Here is a 17,179-nt window from a genome sequence, read left to right as displayed (position 1 = left end):
GCCTCGAGCCTGGAAGGAGCCAATTCCCCCACTCTTTTCCACGCGCATGTAAAAGACAACAGTAATTGGTGTATTTCTGTAAGAGACACCGATATTTTATTTACACGTGAAAATAACTGCTGAACCCCTCTCCCCCTGAGGAGCTGCCGGAGGTGGGGATGTTTTCCTTCCCCTCCTGCCCCGTGGGTTCACAGGGAAGGGAAGCTGGCACTGCTGGGCTCAGCCTCCCGCTCAGGTTTTGCTGTTCCGCTGTGAACCCCACCCGGAGGAGAAGGGCTGCAGCAAATACAAATTAAAAAAAAAAAACAACAAAAAAGCAAAAAGCCAGGCTCTCCATTCCCCTTCCCGGGAGGAGGCTCAGCCCTCCACGGTTCAGGGATTGCAGGATCCAGCAGCTCTGCCCGTCCCCAGCCCCCGAGCGTCCCCTGGGATGCGCTGAGGTGACAGAGCCGGGGCTGCTGTGACAGCAGAAACCTCCAGAGGGGCTGGGGAGAGCAGGAGATCTGCGAGGGATGGAAACGCCTCGGCACCAGCGGCAGAGAACGGATCCTTAATTGGCTGTAACCAAAAAATGACCGTTTCACAAAGGAAACCACCGCAGCCCGTGGGATCCGCGTTATTGAACGATTTAAACCCCACACAAAGCAAGCGTGTCCCCAGAGCAATCCAGCGTTCCCGGTGCTCTCCAGATGGGAAATGGGCTCCACAGGTGCCCCTGGCACGGGCAGAGGGGAGCGGCACCTCGCACCGGCTCCGGGAGCGCTGCACAAATTAAAGCCTCATTAAGTCTCCCCCGTGATTGAGCTGGGCTTTGTTTTGCAGCGGGTTTGTTTGGGTTCGTAACAGAGCTGGCAAATCCAGGAAATAATGAAATAACTGCGTTTTCATCCTCTCCTGATAGGGGAGTTTAATTAGTGCTGCATTTTCAGTAGCTCTGATCCCGCCGTGCCGCAGATCCTTCCTGGATAAGGGGATAATGATTGGAATCCTGTCCTGCAGCAGGAGGAGGACAGAGCTGGAGGCTGGGCTGCTCCGTTTCATCACGGCGCAGAAACGCTGGCAGCTCTCTGCAGCTCAGCCTCTCCCTAATTACATTTCTGGAGTTTTAGTAAATTGAAAGGGAAAACGCAGGAACAAAATAATTAAACCCGAAGAGGAAGTGAATATTAAAAAGCAGCAGCTAGTTAAAATTCTTGCACATGGCTCCTGTCAGAGCCGTCGGTTTAATCAGCTTCCCGAGGAAATCAAAGCCAGAGGGTGACACCTCCAGACCTGGGGGTACGGCAGCATTTGGTGGCCCTTGTCGCAGGGAAATGCCACCTGCCTGCTGCCATCCAGGTGGGAATTGTCCCTAGAGCCGGGAATTCAGAGCTCTCGCTTCACACACACCAAAATCCCCATCCCGATATCCAAGGTTCAAGCACCTGGAATTGTTTATTTATCACAGAAACGTGTCCCAGGCACAAAGAAGTGACAATAATTCTCTTCTCCCAGACACCAAGGGGGACAGAGCTGAGCCTAAATAACTTTAGCAAAGGGAGGAGAGGTGAAATTCCACCTCCGTTTCCACAGGTGCCCAATTTAATTTTTCACTTCCTGGGAACGAGAGAATTTTGATCGGGAGAACCTGAAAAGGAACCTGAATTCCCCACTGCAGAGTGACACTTGGCCAGTGCTGGGTTAAAGGAGAATTTCTGTTTGTTCTGGTTACAGAGAGGCTGCCGGGGAGGAGGGGGGATGTCTTTGTTGTCTGTAAAACTGGTGCTGTAATTTCCTCTGCTACTTCAGCTCTGAGAGGAGGAACACGTCGCTGAAAATCCACAGCTTAGGTGGGAACATAAACCGGGAATGGAAGAGGGATGAAAGGCGGTTTCCAGGAGAAGCGTGTGGCCAGCACGGGAATGCAAACAGCAGCCCTGCACCTCACAGAGCCATTTCTTCATCAGCGCAGCATCACCTGCTGCTCTGTCACCACGGGCAGCACTTGGGGACATGAAGGAATGCAGCAGGATCCGAGGATTGCTCAGAGGAGGATTCGCTTGCCAGGAAAACCTGGGACACTGCGGAGAACATTCCCAATAATCCAGGAGCCAGCCGCGGGCGGATGTGGCAGCCCCTGGCCCGGAGCAGCATTTCTCACCTGGGAGAAGGAGAGAGAAGACAAAAATATTTTGCATTTCCCATTTCAATAAGCGTGGCTGTGCTGTGGAACCTGGGAAATTGGGTTCTTGGGGTGCTTTGTGTGTAGTGGAATTAATTCTCCCTGAGGCTGGAGGTGAGGAGGGGAAGGCTGCTCTGGATAAGCTGCTCTACAAACGTTCAGGTAATTAGGATTGGTAACAACGACATCTTTGCTCCACTGGTTACAAACCACTACAAAGTAGCAGAGAAGAGCTATTCCAACAAATTAATTGCTTCCTTTGCTTAAAAAAGTTTAAAAGTTTTGTATCAGCATGGGTGTGGAGCAAATTTGTCAGTCACACATGAGCCCGGGCCAAGAAGAAAGCGAGGCCTCACTCGATAACTCTGGAAAACGGGTGGAGTCTTATTTTTCACGACGTTTTTGGAGGATTTTGGTAACACTTCCTCACAGAGCTGTGAGGGGAAACAGCACCCGCCATTCCCTCAGGCAGATGTCCCCTCATGGAGCCATGAGGGGAGATGGCTCCTGCCATTCCCTCAGGCAGACAGGACCTCATGGAGCTGTGAGGAAAGGAGAGATGGCTCCTGCCATTCCCTCGGGCAGGTGTACCCTCATGGAGCCGTGAGGGGAGATGGCTCCTGCCATTCCCTCGGGCAGGTGTCCCCTCATGGAGCCGTGAGGGGAGATGGCTCCTGCCATTCCCTCGGGCAGGTGTCCCCTCATGGAGCCGTGAGGAAAAGGGCGATGGCACGCCCAGAAACCTCCCCAGGGACGGGGGAATGGCGGTGCCGCCTGCGAGGGCCGTGTGGGGCAGGGCTCTGTGGCGGACATTGAGGGCAGCGAGAGCGCCGCCCGCGCCGACCCCGCGGTGGAACGGCACTGCGACAGCAGCAGCCGGTGCCGAACGGGAACAGCGGGGCCGGCGAGGCACAGGGCGCACGCTGCGCGGCGCTGCCAGACGAGCTTTCATCAGCGGGGAGCAGGGCCGCCGGGGCACGCCTGCCACAAAGTGATCCCCGTGTGAAAGCGCAGGAGGGACGGGAGCTGCCACAAAGAGGGCTCCGAGGCACAGCGCACGCGCAGGAGCCGGCCCGGGGGGAGCGGTCTCGCGCGACGGGCGCACGGCTATAAAAGGCGGTGGGCGTGGCCGGCGGCGTCAGTCCCGCAGCGCGCGTGCGCGGCCGTGAGGGGAGCGCTGGGCAGCGCCATATCCCGGCCCCCCCCCCGCCGCCCCGGCACCGCGCGCATGCGCGCTGAGCTGCTGCGGGCACCTGCGCAATAGTGATCCCCCGGTCGCTCTCGGCGGAGACCGGCCCGGGAGGACATGCTGCCAAATAGTGATCCCTAGCTGCTGGTGGTCTCCTGAGGGGGCTGCGGGGTCCGGGGCCGTCCCCACACACCGCACCTGCCCGGACACCGCTCCCCGCCTCCCTCCGGCCTCCCAGCAGCGCCGCACCGCCGGCGGGGCCGCTCCTCGGGCCGCGAGGTGAGAGCGGAGGGGAAGGAGTTGTGAGGGGGGGGGGGGGTTGAGCGCAGGGCCTGAGGGACGGGGGAGGGGGGGCGGCGGGGAAAAGTTGGGGAAAAACCTGGAGCGGGGATTGCTGGAGATCGCCAGGCTGGGGGACAGGAGCTGTGGGGTGCCTGGAGCCGGCTGAGGGACACGAGTGGGAAACAGCGGAGCGGGCCGGAGTGGGAGCGCTGCGATGAGGAGCAGCAGCATCAGGCGCTCCGGGGTGACAGGTTGTGGCCTGGCCACGGTGCGAGCCCCTTCCCGAGGCAGGACACGAGCTGGGCTCGCTGGGAACGGGACCGGGATGGCGGCTGTGCTCCCCAGCAGAGTGTCGGGCCTGTGGTGCTGTTTGGAGGAAATGGTGCATCATCCTGCAGTGTGGAAAGGGAAATAATTCCCTTTCCCGGGGAGCTGGGGCCATCCTGGAGCGCTGCCGCCGCTGCTGCCGAGCACCGTCCGCATTCCTGGTGTTCCGAAGGGAAAACAGAGCGCCTGGAGTGGGAGATGGAATTGCCTGGGTCTGACAGGAGTTCTTAGAGGGGCAGGAGGATCTCAGGTGTGATGAGATCTGCTGTCAGCTCTCTCTAACTCAGCATGGCCGATTGTGTTTGTGTTGTGGTTCAAAAGCATGGTCCTGACATAAGGAAAAGAAACACTTTTCCCTCATTTCCTCTTTTTTCCACTTCGCCTTTGGAGTTCTAAGTGGTGGCTTGTTGTGAAGCCCTGTGAGAGTTTGAAGAATGACACTTATTTATGCTTTCTAAAGCAAAACTCTGAACCCTGAATTATTTCAGTGAAACATCCGCCTGATTTCTCTTTCAGTGACATTTTCCAACCAACTCCCCACAACGACTTGGTGTCATTTTCTTCCTTGTTTTGTTGCCACCTGAAGAAAAAAACAGATGGTTGTTTTTCCCTTTTTGTTACTTTGTTAGGGGTGGGATTGAGCTCAGGACAGCCCAGCAGCAGAATGCCCGAGGCTGTCATCCTGTCCTCCATCAGCAGGGGACAGTGGCACAGAACTGTGCCCATCGAAATGCAAACTGCTGCCACTTTTGACAGCCTGCTTCTCTGGAGTGGAGTTCCTGTTATCAAACCACCCCTTTTCTCCCCAAAATCCCGGGGGTTTGGGCACAAACACAGGTCAGGGAGGGGGGTTAAAGTGAGGGCATCGCTGCTGGCCCAGCCCACAGTGAAGTGCTTGAAAACCCGTGATTTTTGTGCCATCATTACTCCAGTTTCCTGCTGGTTTCCCGTGGAGGAGGCTCCGGTGCTGCCCATGTCCTGCTGAATGTTAAACCAGTTAACAGCAGCTCCGGGCCAGTTTGCACTGGGCTCATCTGGGACTGCCCTGAGCCTCTCCTGGGCAGGGACTGCAGGCTGAGCGTGTCCCCAGCGGGGCTGAGCGTGTCCCCAGCGGGGCTGAGCGTGTCCCCAGTGGCGCTGAGCATGTCCCCAATGGGGCTGAGCGTGTCCCCAGTGGCACTGAGTGTGTTCCCAGTAGGATTGAGTTTGCTCCCAGTGGCACTGAGCATGTCCCCAATGGGGCTGAGCGTGTCCCCAGTGGCACTGAGCATGTCCCAGTAGGATTGAGCATGTCCCCAGCAGGGCTGTGCGTGTCCCAGTGGGGCTGAGCGTGTCCCCAGTGGCACTGAGCGTGTCCCCAGTAGGATTGAGTTTGCTCCCAGCGGGGCTGAGCGTGTCCCCAGTGGGATTGAGCATGTCCCCAGCGGGGTTGAGCATGTCCCAATGGGGCTGAGCGTGTCCCAGTGGGACTGAGCGTGTCCCAGTGGGACTGAGAGTGTCCCAGTGGCACTGAGCGTGTCCCCAGTGGCACTGAGCGTGTCCCAGTGGGATTGATGTGTCCCAGTGGGGCTGAGCGTGTCCCCAGTGGCACTGAGCGTGTCCCAGTGGGACTGAGAGTGTCCCAGTGGGACTGAGGGTGTCCCCAGTGGCACTGAGCATGTCCCAGTGGGATTGATGTGTCCCAGTGGGGCTGAGCGTGTCCCCAGTGGCACTGAGCGTGTCCCAGTGGGACTGAGCGTGTCCCAGTGGGATTGATGTGTTCCCAGTGGCACTGAGCGTGTTCCCAGTGGCACTGAGCGTGTTCCCAGTGGGATTGTTGTGGTGGGCACGTCCCAGCCTCGCTCCTGGCAGTGCCCAGCACTTCCCTGCGGGGTTTGCTGCTCAGTGCTGCCCGCCTGGCACCCGGGACCACCCCAAAGCCAGGGTTATCCCTGCCAGCAGGCCGTGCTGCTGCTCCTGAGCTGCTGCTCTGCTGGGGGAGCTCCTCTGGGAATTCCAGGGAATTCTGTGGGGTCCCTGCTCCCCTCCCCAGCTGGAGAGTTATGTAAGATCCCTCTGGTTCCTCAGCCTCGCTCAGCTGGGGTTTGCTGCTCGGAAACCTGTCGGGAAATGGAGAAAGCCCAAAATAAACAAACAGGGACGGCCAAAACCCTCTCAGCGAGAGAGCTGCTCCTTCGCTCTCAGCCCGGGAGCTGCTGCTGGCAGTGCCTGTGCTGGGGCTGGGAGCCTGCGATGGAAACGTGTGGCCAAGTCCAGACACACCTGACGGGGCAGGAAGCTGCTGCGGGGTGAGGTGTTTGCACCCCCGAGCAGGCAGAGGAGCCGCTGGTGCTCAGGAACTGATCTGGAAATAGACGGGATTATTTTTGTTGTTGTTTTCGTGTTTTTAAATGTCCCTTCAGTGCTTGCTGTGGGAGGAAGGAATTGAGTGGTAATTGAGTGTTGAGCTCTCCTCTCTGGTGAGCACCGACAGGACCCGAGGGCTGTGTCGGGAGGGATTTGGGGTGGATTTCAGGGATTTAGGGTGGATTTTAGGGTAAAGCTCTTCCCCCAGAGGGTGATGGGGGACCAGAACAGCTCCCTGGGGAACGGGCACATTCCCAAGGCTGCCCTGGGGTGGGGTTTTGGGGTGTCCTGTGCAGGGCCAGGAGCCGTGGGTGATCCCCGTGGGTGATCCCCGTGGGTGATCCCTGTGGGTGATCCTTGTGGGTTTCGTGCTGTTCCGGGGAGGTTCTGGAAGTCTCCGTGCTGCTGTGCACGGCTGAGGAGGAGGAGGAGAGCACGGAGCAGGGATGAGCTGGAGCTGGGGGGGCGCTGGCGTTGTTTTGGGGTTTTCCCTCCACGTTTTTAGGGCTGGAAAGGCACCAAAGCTCCGAGTGTGGTCAGTGCCCGGGGACTCCTGGGGAACTCCTGGGTGTGCTGGCAGGGAATGCTCTGGCTGCAGGCAGGGCTTGCACTGCTGTGATCCGAGGTGTCGCTGGCCTCACAGCTCCAGGGAATTTTAGACATCTGTGGAGTTTATAAAGTTTATTTTTAGGCATCTGTAGAGTTCACAGAGTCAGGATGGTGGCAGGGATTAAACATTCCCATCTGGAAGGTGCTGGTTTGGCCATGGATGCAGCAGAACCCGGGAGGATCTGCTGATTTTAGAGAAAATAAGGCTGAAATTTTCATACGGAGACCTCGCTTCAGCTTTTCTCAACCCGTGTTACAGATCCTCCTGGGAAGGTTCTGGTTCAGGGTTTGAAAATGGCTTTAGGCACAAACACAGGGTTTGAGTCGTGCATTTGAGGCTGGGGCTGGTGTCACACTCGGGCTGCGAATTAAACACAGCAATGCTGGGGCTTTGAAAATCGATCCAACTTGTGATAGCAGAAATCATTTTGCAGCAGCAGAGAGTGGCCTTGTGCACCTGGGGCAGAATTAACCCCAGCAGAAGTCCAGAGGATTATCTGAAAATGGGCTCATTTTAGAAATTAGGGCTCTTGCGAGGTCAGTAACATTGGTGAGAATACTCCGGAGTTCTCAGGGTGTGAACATTCCATTTGGTGGCATTCAGGGACATTTTGGGTCGTGTCATGCGGGTGAGACCCCTGCCCAGGATCTCAGAGGGGACAGCCCCCCGTGTCCCAGCAGGGCACAGCCCCCACGGTGGCACCGGCCTGGCAGGGCCAGCAGAGCTCTGCCCTTTCATTCCCTGCCCTTTTCCCCTTTTTTTCCGTTCCATAGCCAACCTTCTGCTGTCCTTCCCGAGCCTTTGAAGGGTGCAGGGAGCAAAGGAGCTTTTCCTGCCTCATCCCTTGTTTTCCTGCTCCATGACCCCGTCCTGCTCCCTCTCCCTGCGCTGTTCCCGGGCACTCTTTGATGCTTTGCTGGCGCCAGGAGCAGCCACTCAGCTTTTGAAGCCCTCAATTAAAAATCTCCTGCCTTCCCAGCCTCCCCTGAGTTCCCTTTCCGTGGATAAACGTGGCTGGAAGTGGAAATTCCCGGGAAATTCTCCTGCGTTTCTTAGGAGGGAGTTGGTTTATCCTGAGAGGCAGAAAATGACCCGTTTTTGGGACAAAATCCGCTGATTCTGGGGTCTGTTCCGGGATTATTTGTTGGGTTTCTGTGCCCACCTGTGGCAGGTGAGGTCTCAGGGCTTTCCCTGCTGAGGGCAGAGCAGAGCTGTGGAGCCGGGAGGGGATTTTGGCAGGACAGGGTGACAAGGGAACATTTCCTGAGCTTCCCCAGGTGCTCTGGCGCTGTCCTCGGATCGAATGTCTCCATCTGGAAGTGCTTGGGAATGGGGTGAGAATCGCTCTGCTCTGAGCTGCAGTTTTAACTCTGTCCCGAGCCAGGAGTTTGTTATTTATAGCCCAGGAGCAGCAAACTCTCACTGTACACAGGGGGCCATAAAATAATATTTTCTGTTTTGTTTCCTGTGTTTTGATATTTCTGCCTGTGCCTGACGTGTGTCCCTGCCTCTCCTGAGCCCTGATATCTGAATTACTTCCCAAAGATTTCCCTGGAACCTCCGTGCCCGCCGTGCTTTTCCACCTGGCTCCAGTGCAGAGGTGCCAGCCCCGCTGGGGAGGTGACACCTGGTGACATCTGAAGCGTCCTGAGAATTCCCTGTCAGGGAGCAGACCAGGAGCTGGTTGTGGCTGGAGGTTTCATTCCCACCTTCTGGCCAGGGATGTGTGGAGGGGATGGAATCACTGTTTCAGAGGATTCCAAAGTTATTTTAAGTTGGTTTTATGTATTTTTTTTTAATCCATCCTTTTAACTCTTCTTAAATAGAACTTTTATTTTCAGAGATCAGAATATGTGTGGCACCGAGTAAAAAGGTGTTAGTTACAAACTAAATCACTGAAATTTACAGCAATTTCAACAACAAAATCCAGTCTCATGGCCTGCTCTCATGGTTTATTTATTTATTCCCTGCCTTTCCTCCTGCTGAAGCCTTTCCATCCCTGACCATCTTGTGGCTCAGCGTGCGGACAGGTGGCCAATCCCAAAAACCCTGCCTGCCTTGCCTGGCTGCTGCTCCTGCTGGAGGATCTGTGACCCCGTTGTGTGTGAGGTGCTGCAGGACACAAAGCCGTGAGCAGAAGGCTCAGCCGGGCTCTTCCCTCTGCCAAATCCCTCCACCCTGGGCTCCAGGCCGGCCTGTGGGGCGCTTTGTGTGCTGCAAACGCTTCGATGAAACCTCCCGGTGTAACGTCACGTTTTGAAGGTGTTTGGAGGGGAGAGAGAAATTTGTGTCCTGGGAGATTGAACCCCTGGGGTTGGTTTGATTTGTCCTCAGTTCTGATGGTTTCTGTCTCTCTGTTTCTGTCTCTCAGGTGCAGCTGAGCCCCCATTTCTGTGCTGGTTGTTGATTTTGGTGGTTCCATTCTCTCTCTCTCTCTCTCTCTCTCTCTCTCTCTCTCTCTCTCTTTCCCCCAGGTGAAGTTCAGCTCCCATTTCCATGCTGGTTCCTGATTTCTGTGGTTCCTTTCTCCCCCCAGGTGAAGTTCAGCCCTATTTCCATGCCGGTTCCTGATTTCTATGGTTCCTCTCTCTCCCAGGTGCAGCTCAGCTCCGTTTCCATGCTGGTTCCTGATTCTGTGGTTCCTCTCTCCCAGGTGCAGCTCAGCTCCGTTTCCATGCTGGTTGCTGATTCTGTGGTTCCTCTCCCAGGTGCAGCTCAGCTCCGTTTCCATGCTGGTTCCTGATTCTGTGGTTCCTCTCTCCCAGGTGCAGCTCAGCTCCGTTTCCATGCTGGTTCCTGATTCTGTGGTTCCTCTCCCAGGTGCAGCTCAGCTCCGTTTCCATGCTGGTTCCTGATTTTGTGGTTCCTCTCCCAGGTGCAGCTCAGCTCCGTTTCCATGCTGGTTCCTGATTCTGTGGTTCCTCTCCCAGGTGCAGCTCAGCTCCGTTTCCATGCTGGTTGCTGATTCTGTGGTTCCTCTCCCAGGTGCAGCTCAGCTCCGTTTCCATGCTGGTTCCTGATTCTGTGGTTCCTCTCTCCCAGGTGCAGCTCAACTCCGTTTCCATGCTGATTCTGTGGTTCCTCTCCCAGGTGCAGCTCAGCTCCGTTTCCATGCTGGTTCCTGATTTTGTGGTTCCTCTCTCCCAGGTGCAGCTCAGCTCCGTTTCCATGCTGGTTCCTGATTTTGTGGTTCCTCTCCCAGGTGCAGCTCAGCTCCGTTTCCATGCTGGTTGCTGATTCTGTGGTTCCTGTCTCCCAGGTGCAGCTCAGCTCCGTTTCCTGCCGCCTGTGCCCTGCCCGATTCCAAGCTGGCGATGTCCAGGGTGCCGAGTCCCCCCCCTCCGGCAGAGATGTCCAGCGGGCCCGTGGCCGAGAGCTGGTGCTACACACAGGTCAGCTGCCCTGGGCGAGCCTTTGGGGCGTGGGCTTTGGGTGTTCCTGGGCTCTGGGGGGCTGTGGGGCCTGCAGGTACACACGGGGAGCTACAGGGAGTTACACACTGCAGGTACACACGGGGAGCTACAGGGAGTTACACACTGCAGGTACACACGGGGAGCTACAGGGAGTTACACACTGCAGGTACACACGGGGAGTTACAGGGAGTTACACACTGCAGGTACACACGGGGAGCTACAGGGAGTTACACACTGCAGGTACACACGGGGAGCTACAGGGAGTTACACACTGCAGGTACACACGGGGAGCTACAGGGAGTTACACACTGCAGGTACACACAGGGAGCTACAGGGAGTTACACACTGCAGGTACACACGGGGAGTTACAGGGAGTTACACACTGCAGGTACACACGGGGAGTTACAGGGAGTTACACACTGCAGGTACACACGGGGAGTTACAGGGAGTTACACACTGCAGGTACACATGGGGAGTTACACACAGAGCATTTACACACGGGGAGTTACACACTGCAGGTACACACAGGGCATTTACACACTGCACTTATACACTGCAGTTACACACAGGGCATCTGCACGGGGTAGTTACACTCTCTAGTTACACACAGCAATCACACTCTGTAGTTACACACAACAATCACACTGCAGTTACACACTCTAGTTACACACAGCAATCACACTCTAGTTACACACAGCAATCACACTCTGCAGTTACACACAGCAATCACACTCTGCAGTTACACACTCTAGTTACACACAGTAGTTACACAGAGCAATCGCTGCAGCTCCACAGCAGCTCCACCGCAGCTCCACCAGCCCCACACTGCAGCTGTCACGCAGGAACAGCCGATGCTCCCCGGGCCCTGCAGGAGCCCCCGGAGCCATTCCCACAATTCCAGGTCCCCAGAGCTGGGGGCTGCGCTTTGTCCCTGTGGGACGGGCAGGGCTGACCCTAAAGCTCCTCTTGTCTCCATCCAGATCAAGGTGGTGAAGTTCTCCTACATGTGGACCATCAACAACTTCAGCTTCTGCCGGGAGGAGATGGGGGAGGTCATCAAGAGCTCGACCTTTTCCTCTGGAGCCAACGACAAGCTCAAGTGGTGAGGCCCAGGGAGAGGGGCTCATCCCAGCTGGGCTGGGCTTTGGGGCTGGGGCAGGGGAATCCGTGGGAACACGGTTATCCTGAACATGAGCCCCAGTGCCTCAGCAGTGTTTGCACACAAAGCGCTGTTTACCCTCAAACCAGGTTTCTGTCACAAGCCCAGGTGAGGCTGTGAGGGTGCACAGCCCAAATCCCCCTCCCAGTCGCAGCCCCTCGTACTCCATGGGGCTCAAAAGTGAATTTTTCCTGCTGTGAATTCCCTTTCAGCGCGTGGCAGCTTTTTGTGGCCACGGAGGACACAGGGATGAGGGAAGTGCCAATGTCCTCTCATTGCTCCTGCCCAGGAGCTGCTGCCTCTTCAGGGTGACCTCATTTGGAGCCTTTCCCTTTCCTCTAAACTTTCCTTATCTTCCCTGAGGCCTCAATCATTTCCAGTAACTCAGAGTGGACTTTGCTCAGAGCCCGTGTCTGCTCTGAGCCGTGTCCTGGTGCATCCACGGGCTCTGATTCCTGGTTTTATCCTGCTGTTGAGTGCTTCAGAATTTCCCTTTTCAGTGCCACTGGTGGGAGAGCAGCCCCTGGATGAATTGTATCCATGGGATACAGTGTGAGTTCCCTCCTTTGGGTGGCAGAGCTGTGCTTTCCTTGGCCTGCCTTTGTTCCTGTCACCTTTGTCCCCTGTGCTCTCAGCCCTCCCTGGAACATCTGGATCTGTGGATTTGGTCCCTGTGTGTGGGAGCTGTTCATTAGCTGTCTGCTTTTTGTTCTTGGTGGATTCTGTGTCATGTTTCAGGTCATGGAAAGCCTCTTCCTGCCTTTTCTTCACACAGGAGGAGTTTTTCCTTTTAACCCTGGTATTTTTTTTTTTGTTGAAGAACCACCAGCCTTCCAGAAATCCCTTGTTCCTTGCAGTTGCCTCCTGTGGCATTTTATCAACCATTTCTCTGTGTTTGTTGCACTTCCTCAAGCCTGTTGCCTCCATTTTATTTATTTCACTTTCCTGTTGTGAGGATTGGTATCCAGGGGGCTTCCCAGCGATTCCAGCCCTTTTCCCTGCTCTTTCCCCTGGGGATTTGGTGGGCTGCCCATAACCCCTGGGTGTTTTTCTCAGTGTGGGGGTGCAGGTGTACCCCAGCTCTGCCCCTTTCCCCCCTCTATGCTCCCCTGGGGCTCAGGGCTTGTTACCAGCCCTCGTTTGCTGTGCAAATGTGAAAATCCCACAGTGCCCTTCCTTTGGAGGCATCCCTGCCCTGCTGACATTCCCAATCCCCCTTTCCAGGTGTTTGCGTGTGAACCCCAAGGGCCTGGACGAGGAGAGCAAGGATTACCTGTCCCTGTACCTGCTGCTGGTGAGCTGCCCCAAGAGCGAGGTCAGGGCCAAGTTCAAGTTCTCCATCCTCAATGCCAAGGGAGAGGAGACCAAGGCCATGGGTGAGTGAGACCCCTCTGGGGTGAGGGAGACCCCTCTGGGGTGGGTGAGACCCCTCTGGGGGAGGGAAACCCCTGCTAGGGTGGGTGAGACCCCTCCTGGGGTGAGCTGGGCCCGGGTTTGGGGTTTGCTGTGGCCCCGGCCCGGGTTAAGCCAGGCCTGTCCCGCAGAGAGCCAGCGTGCCTATCGCTTCGTGCAAGGCAAGGACTGGGGCTTCAAGAAGTTCATCAGGAGAGATTTCCTGCTGGACGAGGCCAACGGGCTCCTGCCAGACGACAAACTGACCCTGTTCTGTGAGGTGAGCCCTGCTCCGTCCCCACACAGCTCCCCCAGCTCAGTCTGGGCTGGGCCCACACAGCTCCCCAGCCTCACACAGCTCCCCCAGCTCAGGCAGGGCCGGCCCCACACAGCTCCCCCAGCCCCTCACAGCCCCACACAGCCCCTCACAGCTCCCCCAGCCCCACACAGCCCCTCACAGCTCCCCCAACCCCACATTGCTCCCCCAGCCCCACACAGCCCCTCACAGCTCCCACCCAGGCAGGGCTGGCCCTTCCCTCAGCCTCTCACGGGTCAGGATCGCTGCTGGCTGTTCTGACCCCGGTGTTCTCCGCTCTGCTCTGCCTTTTTCCCTGCCTGGTTCGTCCCTCTGCCTTTTGGCTGCTTCCTGCTCGGCTTTTCCCTGGAATGATGGTGGGAATTGGGCAGGTTTGATGATCATTTCCTGGTGCTTTGGTGTTCCCATCCCTCTGTTTGTGTTCCTTGATTCGGGGCTTGCTTGGGATAATCACAGCCTGGATCTGCACTGGGAACTGCCCTGCTCAATAAAAGAGAGCTTCTCTTTATTTCCTTCAATGTGTCTGCACAGCCAGCAAAGAGAAAAATGTGAGAAAAGGGGATTTTGCAGTAATCACCATTTTCTGGTCATTGTGTTTGTGTTTTTCTACAGCATCATTATTATTTCACTTGTGCTATTCCAGGCGAAGATGCAGCCAGTTATTTCCAAACCCAGAGATTTAAGTTGAAAAACCTTAATGAGCAAATAGAAACTCTAATTTAGTGTCTTCAGAGCTCCTTCTGCCTCGCTCCCATTGTCTTTTTAAGTGCAAACACCCTCCTGGAGATGTTTTTTTTTTTTTGCCAGAGGAGAGCAGAACAAGTTGTTCTCTCCTTGCATCTCCTGCACTTTTTTTCTGGGAGTCTTTTCTTTTGCTGTGTTTTCTTTCAGGAATAAAAGAAGGGCTTCAAAGTCCTTTGACAGCTGGGATTTTTGGGGGGTTTTTGGTTTGTTTTTGGGGTGGTTTTTTTTTCAGGTTTTGGCCATCATAATCATGCACATGTTTAAATGAACAAACATCTCAAGGATGTTTGATCAGCAGCAGCAATTCCTGGGGATGGAAGGAGCCCCTCCTTGAGCACAAAATGGGAGGAGAAAGGAGAGTCTGGCATGGCAGAAACAAATCCTTACCTAGTTTGGCACCCAGGGCTGGGATCCTCTTCCTTTTCCTTTTCTTTTTCCTTTCCTTTTCGTTCCCTTCACTTCCTGCTTCCCTTCTCCTTCCCCACCCTGTGGAGCTTCCCTGGCTGCCCGTGCTCTCCCTTGGCCCCTGGTCCTGAGCAGAACTGGAATTTGCCTTGGGCTGGACAGCAGCTCCAGGGATTGGCCTCACCTCTGCTCCTCCTGCATCACTCCTGACTGCAGCAGGGCTCAATTAATCACTGAGCTTTGCTAATTGGCCTCTGCTGCAGCTGTGATTTACCCGGCTTTAACCACGGGCTGGGTGCTGCTCAGGCTCCCAGCGGGGCCCTTTGGAGATTCCTCACCTTGGAGCAGGGATTGGGAATTGCCTCCTCCACGTGTCCCTCGCTGTCTGACAGAGCCTGGGCTTTGCTGAGCTGGGTCTGGAGCGGGGTTTGATGGTGTTGTAGAATGTTCAGCTCTCCTGGAGGGAGGAGCAGGAGGGCACTGCTGGGTCAGCTCCTGCCCCGTGGGGTTCGTGCTGGGAGCTCTGTGTCCCTCCTTTCCCCTGGAGTGGTGGCTGCTGCATTATTGATTGGGGAGCTTTGGAAGGAGAAACTGGGTCAGGTGTGGCGTCTGGAAAAAATCAGGAAAGAGCAAAAATCCAGTTCCACTTCCTCCAGAAACCTCCTCGTGGATTGCACGGACGTGCTGCCAGTGTGGGGCTGGCAGGGAAATCCACTGGTGGGGTTTGGGATTTGGGGTTTGGGACGCACGCCCTGGCGCAGGGATCTCTGCAAAGGATCCTTTAAGAGTGGGGGGTTTTAACCCCGCGGTGCCTGTGGGTGCGCCCTGGGAGCAAAGGCTCTGCGGGGCCAGGGCGGTGTGACAGTGTCCCTGTCCCCAGGTGAGCGTGGTGCAGGACTCGGTGAACATCTCGGGCCAGAACACCATGAACATGGTGAAGGTGCCCGAGTGCCGCCTGGCCGACGAGCTGGGCGGGCTCTGGGAGAACTCGCGCTTCACCGACTGCTGCCTCTGCGTGGCCGGCCAGGAGTTCAAGGGCCACAAAGCCATCCTGGCAGGTGGGGCTGCCCGGGGGAACGGGGGACGGGCTTGGCATGGACGGGATGGGAGTGGTTTGGGATGGGAGGGAGTGGTTTGGGATGGAGGGGAATGGTTTGGGATGGAGGGGATGGTTTGGGATGGAGGGGATGGTTTGGGATGGAGGGGATGGTTTGGGATGGAGGGAATGGTTTGGAGTGAGGGGAATGGGAGGGAATGGTTTGGGGTGCAGGGGTTGGGGTTGTGGGGGAAATGGGGGGGAGGGGTTTGGGATGGAGAGATTTATTTGGGGTGGAGGCAGTGGTTTGGGATGGAGGCAATGGGAGGGAATGGTTTGGGATGGAGGGAATGGGGGATGGAGGGAGCTCAGAGCTCACCCATGGCAGGGACACCTTCCACAATCCCAGGGTGCTCCCAGCCCCATCCAGCCCGGCCTGGGACCCTTCCAGGGATCCAGGAGCAGGCACAGCTGCTCTGGGAATGCCGTTCCCCAGGCAGTCCCTGGTGGGACGTGCTGGGAGCTGGGAGGTGCTGGCAGCAGCAGCCAGCCCTCGCAGGGGTGCGGCATTCCCAGCGCGTCCGTTCCCCCGCAGCGCGCTCCCCCGTGTTCAGCGCCATGTTCGAGCACGAGATGGAGGAGAGCAAAAAGGTGAGAGCCGGGGGAGGGAGTCCCCAGCAGGGAAAGGTCCTGCTCGGGTCATCCCTGGTGGGATCCCCCTCTGGCACCTGCAGCTGCTCCTCTCACACAGGGGCACCTCTGCTCCTGAGGGGAGCAGGGAAAGGGGGATCTGGGATCAACTGTCCTTTGTTCCCTTGGGAAGGAGGCTGGGGGGGACACAGAGAATGTGGGATACAGCTTGGAGTTGTTCTTACTCCCTCCACATATTTTCTCCACGTATTTCCTTTTCCCCCCTCTCCTTTTCACCCCCTCTCCTTTTCCCCCCTCTCCTTTTCCCCCCTCTCCTTTTCCCCCCTTCCTTTTCCCTCTCCTTTCCCCCCTGCTTTTCCCCCCTGCTTTTCCCCCTCTCTCTCAAGTTCCACTCTTTGTAACCCATTTCCCTCGGGCACTGAAGGGTTTTGGGGTGGGAGCAGCCCTGGAGCCCCTTGGCAGACCCCAAAAGGCTCCTTTTTCCCCTTGCAGAACCGGGTGGAGATCAACGACGTGGAGCCCGAGGTTTTTAAGGAAATGATGTGTTTCATTTACACTGGGAAGGCCCCAAACCTGGACAAGATGGCTGATGACCTGCTGGCAGCTGCTGACAAGGTAACCTCGGGGTTTGTGGGTGCTGGGGGAGCTGGAATACCACGGGATTTCCTTTCCACGGTGTTCCCAGAGCCCTGGGGTGGGCAGTTCCTTGGAACTGAGACTTCCAGGGAAACCTGGACACACACCTGGACCAGCAGACTGACAGGGAACACCTGGAGCTGCACAGATCCATCAGGGCTTTCTGCCTCCACTGCTCATTTTTGAGCATTTTTGAAGCTTGCAGAGGACTCTGCTGCAGATCTTCCCATTAAACAATCAGGAATTTTTGCTCTGCTGCTCATTTTTAAGGATTTTTTGGAGCTCCCAGAAGAGCCTGTTCAGCATGATCCGAGCTGGGCTGAGGAGACAATTACAGAGCAGACCCAGGGATGTTTTTCCATGTGGTTATTCCCAAATCCCCGGAGCAGTGCAGAGTCTGGACAAACAGTTCTCCTCCTGCCCTGCCTCCTGTCAGCCCTGAAGCTCTGGAAATCCAGGAATGGGGAATGGTGTTGGTTTTCCTGCTGCAGTGCCAGTCCCTGCTGCTCCTG

General features: G+C 56.4%; 1 protein-coding gene across 1 annotated transcript in view; it reads left to right on the top strand.

Annotated features, from left to right (window-relative positions):
* Positions 1-3,324: 3,324 nt before the first annotated feature.
* The window catches only part of LOC119712044 (speckle type BTB/POZ protein), a 15,234-nt gene continuing 1,379 nt past the window's right edge, over positions 3,325-17,179 (top strand). The window contains exons 1-8 of the mRNA XM_038162852.1: positions 3,325-3,629; positions 10,175-10,307; positions 11,309-11,430; positions 12,712-12,863; positions 13,032-13,159; positions 15,225-15,402; positions 15,976-16,031; positions 16,524-16,661. Of these exons, the coding sequence (XP_038018780.1) occupies positions 10,230-10,307; positions 11,309-11,430; positions 12,712-12,863; positions 13,032-13,159; positions 15,225-15,402; positions 15,976-16,031; positions 16,524-16,661 (852 nt within the window). The 5' untranslated portion in view covers positions 3,325-3,629; positions 10,175-10,229. The remainder of the gene's footprint in view (positions 3,630-10,174; positions 10,308-11,308; positions 11,431-12,711; positions 12,864-13,031; positions 13,160-15,224; positions 15,403-15,975; positions 16,032-16,523; positions 16,662-17,179) is intronic.

The sequence above is a fragment of the Motacilla alba genome, chromosome 27 (assembly GCF_015832195.1).
Source record: "Motacilla alba alba isolate MOTALB_02 chromosome 27, Motacilla_alba_V1.0_pri, whole genome shotgun sequence".
NCBI lineage: Eukaryota > Metazoa > Chordata > Aves > Passeriformes > Motacillidae > Motacilla > Motacilla alba.
This window is presented reverse-complemented; position numbering and strand designations above follow the sequence as displayed.